The 12,837-nt window shown below is 47.3% G+C and overlaps 1 protein-coding gene across 2 annotated transcripts in view; it reads left to right on the top strand.

Moving 5' to 3' along the window:
* The window catches only part of SLC41A1 (solute carrier family 41 member 1), a 39,543-nt gene that overhangs the window by 15,741 nt on the left and 10,965 nt on the right, over positions 1-12,837 (top strand). For both annotated transcript variants that reach the window (XM_044005389.1, XM_044005388.1), the window contains exons 4-9: positions 3,474-3,581; positions 5,697-5,768; positions 9,539-9,683; positions 9,772-9,918; positions 11,716-11,863; positions 12,305-12,384. In XM_044005389.1, the coding sequence (XP_043861324.1) occupies positions 3,474-3,581; positions 5,697-5,768; positions 9,539-9,683; positions 9,772-9,918; positions 11,716-11,863; positions 12,305-12,384 (700 nt within the window). The remainder of the gene's footprint in view (positions 1-3,473; positions 3,582-5,696; positions 5,769-9,538; positions 9,684-9,771; positions 9,919-11,715; positions 11,864-12,304; positions 12,385-12,837) is intronic.

Here is a 12,837-nt window from a genome sequence, read left to right as displayed (position 1 = left end):
GGAAGGAGGGAGGGGGGGGGAGAGAGAGAGAGAGAGAGAGAGAGAGAGAGAGAGAGAGAGAGAGAGAGAGAGAGAGTGAAGGGGCTTAGGATAAAGGAAAGGTCTGAACCCAGAAAGGCAGCATAGTCTGATTACTTACCCTCTGGGGGAGGAGGGGAGGGAGGGAAGGAGGGATAAGAATTGGAACTCAAAACTGTAAATAAAAGTGTTTATTATTTTTTTTAAAGAAAGGCAGCATATTATGATGGGGAAAGTGCTGGATTTAGAGTGAGAAAACTTGGGTTTGAGTTTCATCTGTCACTTATAACCTATGTGACATTGAGCAAGTCATTTAATTTCTCTGAGCCTCAATTTCCTTAGATGTAAAATGGGAAGGTTCAATTGATGGCCTCTTATAGTTTCCTTTCCTGTTCTACATCTATGATTCTTTGATTGGTAGTTCCATTGGGAATTCACTATGGGAATGTGAGGCTGACACCATTCCTGGTCAGGAGGAGGTGGGACAGAAGTGGGGAGAATGATGGGAAGGTTCTTTGCCCCAACCCCCACCAGAACTGGCTTATCTACTTTGGGAGAGGGAGGAGGAGGGGCACCAGAGGCTCAGTGGCAGGAAACTAGAACACCAATGGTATGTACTGATTGTGTCCAAGAGCAATAGTTCCTCCCAGGCAGGTGGTGAAGCCTCTCCAACTGAGGTAGACCATGATTAACCCCTTTTTCCCCTTGACATAGTTCTTTAGGCTAAAGAGGGACTCGTGTTTCTTTGCTTTGGGGAAGCTGTCTAAATTAGGGAGCAATGAGAATGTGCATTGGGGTGTCTGGCATTGGGGATGGGAAGCTGGGGGTGGTGTATAAACATCCCTGAATGCCCCCTGGAAGGTCCTTATATCTGTGTTAAGGGTGACCAGGAAATGGATGAGATCTGACTCTAATGAAATTGGGCCCATCCCCATTTAGGCTTTTGATTTCCTGGTTGTATTTTACTGTGGAGGAAGGGAGTGCCTCAAAATGGGAGGGAGGAATCTGCTTCTCCCACAATTTATGATTCTCACTCAATCTATTCCTGCATCCTGATTCTTGTCCTTAACTCAGAGGAGTCCAGGAGGAAAGGAGGTGTTCAAAAGTCATTAGACCCAACCAGATTGGGAAGAGGCCCATAATGCTGTCTAACCCTATCTTCCACCTTTTACAGATGATGAAATTAAGATAGAAAGGGGAAATGTGCAAAGGGGCACACACTGGTTAGTGGCCAAGCTAAGTCTAGAATCCAGGTGTCATTCATTTTTCTACTACCTCCAGTTACTCATCCCGGCTGGCCTGCCCAGCCCTCAACCCCAGGGCTTGGCCATTTGAGATACTAAATAAGGAAACCAGTATTGTCCCCTGGACACCATAGACATGGGAGTGGGCGGCTTTGGCTCCAGGCTAATGTGCGAGTTACTTAGCCTTAGAGTCAGCTCACAGTTTTTTTTTCCCCCTTTTTCTTTTTTTCCTTTCCTTCTTCCTTCCTTCCTTTCTTTTTTTAAGCAATCAGGATTTAGTGACTTGCCTAGGGTCACACAGCTTGTAAGTGTCTGAGGTCAGATTTGAATTCAGGTCCTCCTGACTCCAGGATCAGTACTCTATCCACTGCACGACCTAGGTGCCCCTCGGGGCTTTCTAAAGCAGCTAGCTACCTCCATCCCTGGAATCTGGTCTCTTCACATTTCTAATCCACACGCTGCTCTCTGGAGGGAAATGGGCCAAAGCATAAGGGAGGCCTAGGGTGAGGTGAGGGGTCAGGGGAGGGAATCCAGAGATAATAACATTAGTGATGGCAAGAGCTTGGGAAATGTAGATCCCCTGTCCAAACCCTAGGGCTGCTCCTTGTTTGGCTTTAGCCAAGTCACTTCTGCACTGGGTCCTCACCTGTAACGTGCAGGGATTGACTCTTAAAGCCCCTCATCCCAGGAACCCGGGTTTCCTCACTCCAGAATCCAGTGTTCTTTCTCCTATCCCATACCACCTTTGCTAGTTAGAGCAGGAGGCAGCAGGAAAGGAAGGCCCTTTGAAGACTGGTACTTGGTGGTCCTGAGGCCTGACTCCATGCCACGGAGGGCAGCTGGTCCTGAAGGGGTGTTTCTGTAACAGAGCAGCAAAGCCCTTGCAGAAAGAAACCAAACAAAGCCTCTAACCTGCTCAGCGCCAGACCTGAAGAGCCCAGTGCAGAACAGCTGAAACAATAACGCTCAGGGACAGGGCTGCAGAGAAATGGAATTAAAGGCAAACCAGGGCGGGGGAAGGGGGGAGCTAGAGGTGGGGTCAGGGCAGCAGTTTGAAGGGGATCCCAATGAAGAAGGGCCTCAGTCTGGACGAATTCCACAGACATTTATGATGCACCTACTGTGTGTAAAGGCACGACACAGTCCCTTCCCTTCTGCTGGGTTATGAGAGGGGAACAGAGCCCAGAGAAGTAAGCACAAGGAGGTATCTTGGAGGGGATGGATTCTGAGATGAGTCTCAAAGGAAGTCTCCAGGAGAAAGGCGCAGAGAGCGGGTACATGCCAGGCTCGGGGGATGACCCGGGGAGATATGCAGAAGTGGGAGATGGGCTCTGGGGCCCGTAGAGCAGCTAATGGGTAGCACTGGCTAGAACCCAAGGTGTAAAGGTGAGCACTGCAGAACAAGATGGGAAAGGCGGGACTGGGACCGGGTTGTGGAAGGCCTTCGACGCTGAGCTCTTATCCAAACGGCAACGACAGGGGAGCAGGGCAGATGTGGTCAGAGCTGGGCCTTGGAAAAATTAGTTTGGCCTTCCTGTGTGCGGCTCTCCTCCCTCCAGTGGTCCCAGACGCCCATTCTCCAGCGCCTCCTACTTTTGCCACCGTCTTTGAGGAATTTCCATGCAGGAACAGGGACTTGCAGCTGCTGTGTCATTGCCTTTCACATACCACCATTTCTGCTATTTTGCTGTTCCCCGTATAACAAGCTGTGATTCTAGCCCCTATGTCTTTGCATAAGCAGTTCCTCATCTCACACCTCATCTGTGCCTCCTGGAATTCCTGTCTTCAAAGAGCTGGGACACCTTTCCCAAGTCTCCCAGGTGCTTGTGCCTTCTTCCATTTGAAATGACTTCGGATGCCTTCTTTTGTACTTTGTATTTACTTACCCAGCATCTCAGCCACCTGGTAAAAACTCCTTTGAGCCCAAGGACTGATTTTTCACCTTTGTTTTTGTAGCCTTTTGGCTTGTACAAAGTAGGCACTTAATGGGAATTGAATTGAATTGATCACAGACTGGCCCTACTGCAAACTTTCTGGAGGTGGGAGGGAGACAGCAGTAGTGGTAAGAATCCAACAAGGGGTCTTCAGACTGAATGTGGGAGTGGGAGGCATGCCATTGCCTCAGTTTGGTGTTAGGCTTGCCATGCCAATTTCCCCCCTTCCTCATCTTCTGACCTGCCCTTGTACCTAAGCCATCTTCCTGTCTTGCAGCACTGGGAAGTCTTCAAGGATGTAACGGAAGTCTTCATCCTGGTCCCTGCACTCCTGGGGCTCAAGGGGAACCTGGAAATGACCCTAGCATCAAGACTGTCAACAGCTGTGAGTATCCAAGGGTTGGGGGGTGGAGGCATCCATGGGAGGACCTGACTCTATTGAAACCTTCAGGAAGGCCCTGATCCAGGATCAGAGACTACTAGAGTGGCTGTTCAGTCTAGGCTGGTGCTCGAGGAAAGAAGAGGGACACCAGAGCTGGTGGCAGGAGAGCCCCCTGCATCCACACATCTCCCAGGCCCTGTCTTCAGATAGCCCATTCAAATTCTGCTCCTGTCTCTCCCCCTCCCCACTCCCTGGGGCCACCTTCTGACTGTTTATGCAGCTTTGACTGGATGGTACCATGCTGATTCCTTCCCCTCTCCTCCTGGCCTGCCCAGACGGGGGCCTCCTCTGATCTCCAGCCCCACTCTGCAGCTGGGACTGGAGTGGAGCCAGTACTGTCCAGCCCCACCCCCAGCCCCCATCTCCTTCCCTCCCCTTCCCCTGAATGAGGGGAACTGGGATGGACTGAGATGAGGGGGCTACCAACTCAATCTGCATTGAGGCTTTGGGTACAGAAAGCACCTGGAATGGGCTCTGGGGACGGGAACTAGACCATCGAAGTTCATAGTGAGGGAGGTTGGGAGAGAGGTTGGGAGACAGGAGTGACTGGCACCGTCTCCTAGCCCACCAGAGGGGCCATGTTCCCTCTGCATAAAGAGAAGGAGAAAACAAGGTTGAGCAGAGCCCATCTCTGCTTCTGGCCCAAGGTTACCCCTACTTCTTAGGCACTCTGCCAGCACAGTGGGAACTCGCCTCTGCTGGGCTCTGGGTGCCCTGCCTTCTCTTATCAAGGGTTGGGAGTGAGTGGGGTGAACTTCAGAGCCAGATCCTGAGGCCATCCTGACCTTGTCTGGGAACACAAAGGCCGGTGGGTCATCTCATCTCATCTCATCTCTGCTTACTGAGTCTCCTCCAGAGGGAGGAGAAGAATGGAAATTCCTTCACCTTAAGACCCCACGCACTTTAGCAATAACATTAAAAATAATAGCCTCCGTTTATGTGGTTTGCCATCAATATTATAATAGATATTATGATATAATTGACCATTCATGTAATATAGAGCTTAGCACAATACCTGGCATCTTATAGGTGCTTAAGAAATGTTTCTCAACTTCATTTCTGAAGTATTTTAAATCTATTATCTCATTTGAGCCTTATAAGAATCCTGTGAAGTAGGTGGCTCGGTTATTAGCCTTAAGACCCCAGGCACTTTTTGCTCTAATAATATTGAAGATAACGGCCTATATTTTTTTTTGATGAGGCAATTGGGGTTAAGTGATTTGCCCAAGGTCACACAGCCAGTGAGTGTCAAGTGTCTGAGGCTGGATTTGAACTCAGGTCCTCCTGACTCCAAGGCCAGTGCTCTATCCATTGTACCACCTAGCTGCCCCCACAGCCTATATTTTTATAGCTTACCATTTGTATATAATATAATTTACCATCATGGCACAGTACCTAGCACATCATAGGTGTTCAATAAATATTTGTTGACTTACAAAGCATTTTAGATCTATCATCTCACTTGGGCCTTGTATCAACCCTGTGGAGGCGGTAGTTCAGGTATTATTGCCCCCAGTTTATAGATACCAAAGCTGAGAGTCACAGAGTAGTGAGCGGGATGGGGGAAAGGACCTGAGACCCAAGCCCAGGCTGCTTCATTCCAAGCCTCTTTGCACAATTCTACCTCCTCCAGGTCCAGGTTCTCTTTATTAAAGAAAGATCTCATGCCTCTCCCTGACATTCATGGAACAAAGCTTCCAGGCTGTGGATTTTCCTACTCCATCCAGTCCCTTGGGCTCCTTACAGACCCACAGACCCTTGGAGTTGGAAGGACCTCTGGAAGTCTTGTAGTCTGACTTCCTACCCTAGCCTAGCCCAGAGCATCTTAACCTTTTTCCACTCATGACCCCTTTTTGCCCAAGGAATCCTTACACGACCCTGGGTGTGTAAGCGTATAAAATAGGTGTACCTAACCTGTTGCTGTTACCACATTTTTCTTGACCCCCACATTCAGTTATGCGACTCTATATGGGGTCTCACCCCACAGTTTAAGAAGCTTTGTCCTATATGACAGTTCTTTATCCCTCACTTTGAACCTTCTGCCTTTTCCCCCGCCAGGCCAACATTGGGCACATGGACACACCAAAGGAGCTTTGGAAGATGATCACAGGAAACATGGCCCTTATCCAGGTGAGTTATGACTAGAGGGGGTGGGGAGAGAAGGGCAATGGGAGCAGGCAGAAATCCCTGAGGAAGCGCTGAGCCCTTTGGGAGGGAGTGTCTGCTATTGGGGACACAGACACAACCCCTCCCCATGAGTAACTAATTTGGGGGGGGGTGAGGCAATTGGGGTTAAGTGACTTGCCCAGAGTCACACAGCTAGTGTTAAGTGTCTGAGGCCGGATTTGAACTCAGGTCCTCCTGACTCCAGGGCCAGTGCTCTATCCACTGCACCACCTAGCTGCCGAGTAACTAATTTTTAATTCAATCTATTAAACTTTTATTAACCACCTACTGTTTGTAGAGCACTACTGTAATTACTGAGAGAGAACCAAAGTTTAGCAAAGATCCACTTCCTGCCCTCGTGAAGCTTTCAGTCTCATAGGGAGGTTACAACACAAACAGGTAACTAATGAAAAGAAAAATGACAGAAGTGCATTAGAGCGGTACCACGCAAAATATTGCGCGAGTAGGCCATTGGTACCAGCAGAGGGGGACACTTTCTTAAGGAAACAGCAGTTAAGCTTTAAAAGCTAGGAAGTGATTCAGCAGGCAAGAAGGAAGAGGAGAACATTCAGGCACAGGGGACACCCTAATCGCAAGCACAGTCAGAAAAACAGGTTGTTTTCTTGCCCAGACGGCAGCCTCATTTGGCCAGAGCAAAGAGTGTAATGATATGACCAGATGGATGCATAAGGACAGTTATTCTGGTGGCTGTATGGATGGGCAGATTGGAGGGGACAGAGAATTAGAGGTGGCAAGACCTCTTAGGAGGCTGTGGCAAAAGCCCAGGGGAGTGGCAGCTGCTGGGGAAGCAGTTGAGAGAATGGAGGGAAGGGGGTGGTTACCAGAGGTTTTGCAGAAGTGGAATCCACAGGTCTTAGGACTTAGAACTGATTGGGTATGATTGATGAGGGAGAGTAATAGCGAAGAATAACTTCAGGGTTTCCAACATAGGAGACGGGCTAAATGGTAGAAGCAGTGACAGAAACAGTGAAGTCAGGAGCATTTTAGGGGAAAGGATGGTAAACCTTGTTTTGGACATGCTGAGTGTGAGGTGCCAACTTGTAGATATGGGTTTGGAACTGGATATAGATTTGGGAGTTGTCTTCATTCCCATGAAAGCATGGGAGTACAGGAAATGGGACAGAGAAAGGAGCCTTGGGGGAACACCTACTTAAGGGGTTGGGAAGGTAACAAGGAGCCATCAAAGAAGACAGAGGAATGGTTAAAAAGGTTGAAAGAAAGGCAAGCAAACATTGTTTTTCTGAAACTAAGGGAAAATTGGAAATCTCGAGTAACAGGAAGGGAGAATGAGCAACTCCAGTATCATCTGTTTCCGAGAAATCAAGGATAAAGACTTGGAAAAGGCCATTCAATCTGATAAAATTAGTCATTGATGGCATTTGAGAGAAGTTCTGGTAAAGCAGGTGCAGAAGCCAGATTGCTAGGCAGGGGTGAGGGGAAAGTGGGTGATGAGGAAGTTGTGACATCAGGTATAGACAGCTTTTTCAAGAGGTTGGCAGGGAAAGGGAGGAAAGAGATGGACAATCACTAGCTTAGGGTGAAAAGACCAATAGGCAACTTTTGTTTTTGAAGACTGAGGAGTCCCGGCATGTTTGTAAGATGAGAAGGAGCCAATCATTCAACAGTCATTTCTTAAGCACTTGCAAGGTGCCAGTCATTGAGCTATGAACACAGCAACAAAAAGAAATGACATAAGCTTACATTCTCTCAGGAGACAACATGAATGTATTTAAGTAAGGGCTAGGGCCTGGACTTATTATAGCAGGGAATTCTGGCATGAGGAAATGCTCTCTACTAATGCAGCTTGGCACCTTCTCTGCAACCTAGTCTTTTTTCTGTTGTTGTTGTTGTTGGATAATAAACATTTTTATTTAAAGTTTTGAATTCCAAATTTTATCTCCCCTTCCTTACCTCCCTCCCTGAGGCAGTAAGCAATCAGATATAGGTTATGCATATGCAATTATGTAAAACATGACCACATTAGTCATTTTGTATAAGAAAACTTGAATAAAAGAAAAAAATTAAAGTAAGTGAAAAACAGCATGCTTCAGTCTGTGTTCAATCAATATAGTTCTTTCTTTGGAGGTGGAGAGTATGTTTCATCAGTAGTCCTTTGGGATTGTCTTGGATCGTTGTATAGCTGAGAATAGTTAAGTCATTCACAGTTCTTCATCAAACAATAATGCTGTCTCTGTGCACAGCGTTCTCCTGGCTTTGCTCATTTCACTATTCATCAGTTCATACAAGTCTTTCCAGGCCTTTCTGAAATCATTCTGCTTGTCATTTCTTATAGCATAATAATATTCCACCACCATCATATACCAAAGCCTGTTTAGCCATTCCTCAGTCGATGGACTCTGCAACTTAGTCTTACAGGGTGTTTAACCTTTTTGTGTGCCATGGATCCCTTCACAGAATAATGTTCTTAAATGCATAAGATAAAATCCATAGGATTGCAATGAATACCACTTACATTGAAATAAAGAGGTCATTTTATCCCCAGGTGTAGAGCCCCTGTCATAGCAAGTTACTTAGAATAGTCAGTGACTTTCTTTTTTGGGGGGTGGGAGGGATGGGGGAATGAGGGTTAAGTGACTTGCCCAAGGTCACACAGCTGATAAGTGCCAAGTGTCTGAGGCCAGATTTGAACTCAGGTCCTCCTGAATCCAGAGTCAGTGCACTGTGCCACCTAGCTGCCCCCATAATTCTTTTTGTTTTTGTTTTGTATTGTGGGGCAATGAGGGTTAAGTGACTTGCCCAGGGTCACACAGCTAGTAAGTGTCAAGTGTCTGAGGCCAGGTCCTCCTGAATCCAGGGCAGGTGCTTTATCTACTGTGCCACCTAGCTGCCCCACAGTCAGTGACTTTCCCATGGTCTTCCAAGCAGTATATGTCAGAGACAGACCTAGAATTTGGGTCTTTCTGGCTCCAAGGCCATTCCTCTATCCACCACAGCATGATGCCTCTTTTCTTTTCATACACATACGCGTTATGTATATATACATAAGTTATACACATGCCCCTATTCATAAATGTACATATAGACACACGTGTGCCTATCAAGAATAAATATGATGTAATTCTAGACAAAGTGATTAAGGAGGACTCTAGTGACTGGAGGACACGGGAAGGTCCTCGTGGAGAAGGTGGTGCTTGTGTTAAGTCATGAAGAAAATGAGGGATGCTGTGAGGTAGAAGTAAAGAGGGAGTGAATTCTATGCACTTGTAGCATGTCACAGCCAACACAGAGGGGATGATTTCTGGAACTGGGGAAGAAGCAAGAGGACACAGGTAGAAAAATTCGCCATGTTGAGGGGGAGGGGTGTTTCTTTAACCAGAGGGGAAAAAAAGAGAAGAGGATGGGGAAGGAGTTTAAAGGAGTGGGAGAGGGGATGGAAAGGTGCATACATCAAATTACCTAAGTCTTATGAAGTAAGAGGCTAAGTCTTCTGTAAATGGGGGGAGGTAAGGATGGAAGATGGTTGGAGGCTTGAGCAAGGAAGAAAAGAAATAGACCAGTACTATGAGACATGATTCAGGGAGCCAATAAGAGTGGGGCTCTTAACACCATCCTGGCTCCTCAGACTGTTGGGAGATAAGAGGTTTGAGATCCTTTGAATAGAAAGTAGTGGGTAAACCCCAAGAAACGTTCTTTTTCTTCTTTGTGGACTCACCCACACTCCTCACTCTTCTCGTGCTCCCTCCTTGTCCCAGGTGCAGGCCACAGTAGTGGGCTTCCTGGCCTCCATTGCAGCTGTCATCTTTGGCTGGATCCCTGATGGTCACTTCAGCATCAGCCATGCCGTTTTGCTGTGTGCCAGCAGTGTGTCCACAGCCTTCATTGCTTCCCTGGTGCTGGGTAAGAAGCAGGAGTATTTACTAGAACTAAACCTTCACCACTCCCATATACCCACCTGACTCTGTTACTGCTCTCCTGCCCCCACTAGGCATGATTATGATTGGAGTCATCATTGGCTCCAGGAAGATTGGGATCAACCCCGACAACGTGGCTACACCCATTGCAGCCAGCCTGGGAGACCTCATCACATTGGCACTACTCTCGGGCATCAGCTGGGGGCTCTACCTGGAGTTGGGTGAGACTTTGCTCTCAAGGAAATACTGGGGAGTTGGAAGGATCAGGGTTGACATTCTGAAGCACCAAGGCTGTGTCTAAACATGTGTCCGATGTGCCAGTTGACTAAGTTGCCTGGGCTAGGAATGGGAGCCGTGCCAGCGATGCTAGGAATGTGCACGTATTTCTCCTGTGTTTACAAAAGCTCAATTTGAAAGCAGTTGTGTGTGTGTGTTTGAAAGCAGTTTTAATGTCCATAACCCTAAAGAACCAGCCAAACAATCATAAGCATTATTTTAAAGCCCCTACCTTCTGCCAGGTGCTGTTCTAGACCCCAGGAAGGCCAAGAATCCCTTGACTCAAGGACTTTACATTAAAACAGAAGAGGTGATATATGTGTTTGTGTAGACACAGACAAAACAGATACAAGATAACCTGGGAGCACAATGAAGGGGCCCAGCAATGGCCTTATGCAGACAGTAGCACTTGAGCTGAGCCTCAGTGGTAACCAGAGATTATGGAAGGCAGAGTGAAGGATGGAATGCATTTCAAACAAAGGAGACCAAGTGCGGAGGTGAGATGGAATGTATAGCTGGAGTTCTTGGAGAGGATTAATGTGTAAGACAGCCAGAAAGACCTGAGTATTGATCTAAGTATCAATGAGGAGGTGGTGCACTGAGAAAACCCTGGATTCAGAGTCAGAGGACCTGGCTTTGAACCCTGCCTCTGATTCTTAATGGCCTGTGTAACTTGGAGCAGGTTATATGAGTTTCCTCATATAAAACAGAAGTGACAGTTAAAGTTGGATTAGATGACCCCTTCAGCTCCCTAAATCTGTGATCTTGCTGCGGGCTTAAGAATATTGAGATTGGACCCTGAGCTGGGATAGAATTAAGGAAGTTTATCACTGTCCTTGAACAGAGGAACCAAAAGAGGATGTTCTTAGATCCAGGGGTAGGAGCAGAACCTTGGGAGTATGTAGGCCGAAGGAGTCCAGAGAGCTGAATGATCTTGGTCAGTGCCCCTAACCCTCACCACCACTCCCCAGTCCCCATCATGGTTAGTTTATGTATAAAATGGGATTCATACTGCCTGCCTCACAGAGGTCTTGATCAAATGAAGTAAAGCACCATATAAATGTAAGCTAGGATGATGATGATAAGATTCAAATGAGATAACTTACTTGAAAGTGCATTGAGGGGCAGCTAGGTGGCGCAATGGATAGAGCACCAGCCCTGGAGTCAGGAGTACCTGAGTTCAAATCCAGCCTCAGACACTTGACACTAGCTGTGTAACCCTGGGCAAGTCACTTAACCCCCATTGCCCCACCAAAAAAAAAAAGTGCATTGAAAAGTAAAAAAGACCAAATACGGGGCAGCTAGGTAGCGCAGTGGATAGAGCACCGGCCCTGGAGTCAGGAGTACCTGAGTTCAAATCCGGCCTTAGACACTTAACACTTACTAGCTGTGTGACCCTGGGCAAGTCACTTAACCCCAATTGCCTCACTAAAAAAAAAAAAGACCAAACAAATATAGATGATAATAAACACAGATATAACAATGATTATCATTGTCATTATTACTAATTTGAAGAAGTGATGACAGTTGAATTCAAACTAAAAAAAAAGTAAAACTAAGCCACCTGGCATAATTGATCATTCTTCTGAGATGCCTTTGAGCCCTCTCTCAAAAAAACTGTTCTTATCCCGAGTCTCAGAGAACAGTAACTTTAGCCAAAGAACCCCCATTCTCCCTAGTGGAAAGAGGGATGTGGGGCCAGGGGTGACAGTACTCACCACCCCCTTTCTGCCTCTCCCCAGAGGGCCGGCCGTACATCAACCCTCTGGTGTGTGCCTTCTTTGTGGCTCTGCTGCCTGTTTGGGTGGTCCTAGCCAAGAGGAGCCCAGCCACTCGGGAGGTGTTGTACTCGGGCTGGGAGCCAGTCATCATTGCCATGGCCATCAGCAGGTAGGGTCTGTGTTCCAAGGACAAGCCCTCCCCTTAAGTCCATGGCCCCACCAGAATCTTTATGCTCAGGCCCTGGAGGGGTGGGGGTAAAGACAGGAGACCGAGGTTAATAGTAGCTGGGACTTTTGGGTGGCACTTTCTTTCCTAAAGATGATGAGGGAGGTAGGAGTGGTGGGGGAAAGGGGGAGGAAAGGTAGGAAGTGGCTGGCCTAGCATTGGTGTGGCTTAGTGGGTACCACAATGAAACTAGATCCATAGTAGCTCCATATCTGTGATGCTGTGATCCTTGTCCTGGCACTGGTGGGGTAGTGACTAAAAAACGAGGGACTCTGGGAAGCCACCTGGTCTGTTCCCTTCTGAAATCAAGGGCGTACCTCCCAAAGGCCAAAGCAAGTGTCTTGAATGTATCTGTATACCTGCTCATCTCTTATGTCCCCACAGTGTTGGAGGCCTCATCCTGGACAAGACTGTCTCTGACCCCAATTTTGCTGGCATGGCCGTCTTCACTCCAGTGATTAATGGTGAGCTCCCAGTGTCAGCTGCTTTGAGGGAAAGGACTAAGTCGTTTAAAAAAAAAACAAAACAGTGATTTAGGGGGCAGCTAGGTGGCACAGTGGATAAAGCACCGGCCATGGATTCAGGAGGACCTGAGTTCAAATCTGACCTCAGACACTTGACACTTAGTAGCTGTGTGACCCTGGGCAAGTCACTTAACCCGCATTGCCCCTCCCAAAAAAAAAAAAGATCTATGTTTTGATTTTGATTTTTTAAACAGTGATTTCAATAAACTCATTGGGATTCATTTCCTAGAAGAGATCCTTAGTTCTCAGTTCTAGATGTCAGACTGGATACTCTGAAGTTATGAGAGTTAGGCCTGTTCACAGAGCGACGGGTCAGGAAACTATTGCCCTTAGGCCAGCTGCCTGCTTTCATGTGTCTCTTGAGCTAAAAATGATATTTGCATTTTAAAGTAA

This window comes from Dromiciops gliroides, chromosome 4, assembly GCF_019393635.1.
Source record: "Dromiciops gliroides isolate mDroGli1 chromosome 4, mDroGli1.pri, whole genome shotgun sequence".
In the NCBI taxonomy this organism is placed as follows: domain Eukaryota; kingdom Metazoa; phylum Chordata; class Mammalia; order Microbiotheria; family Microbiotheriidae; genus Dromiciops; species Dromiciops gliroides.
Note: the sequence above shows the minus strand (reverse complement) of the source record. Positions and strands in the feature narration are given on the sequence as shown.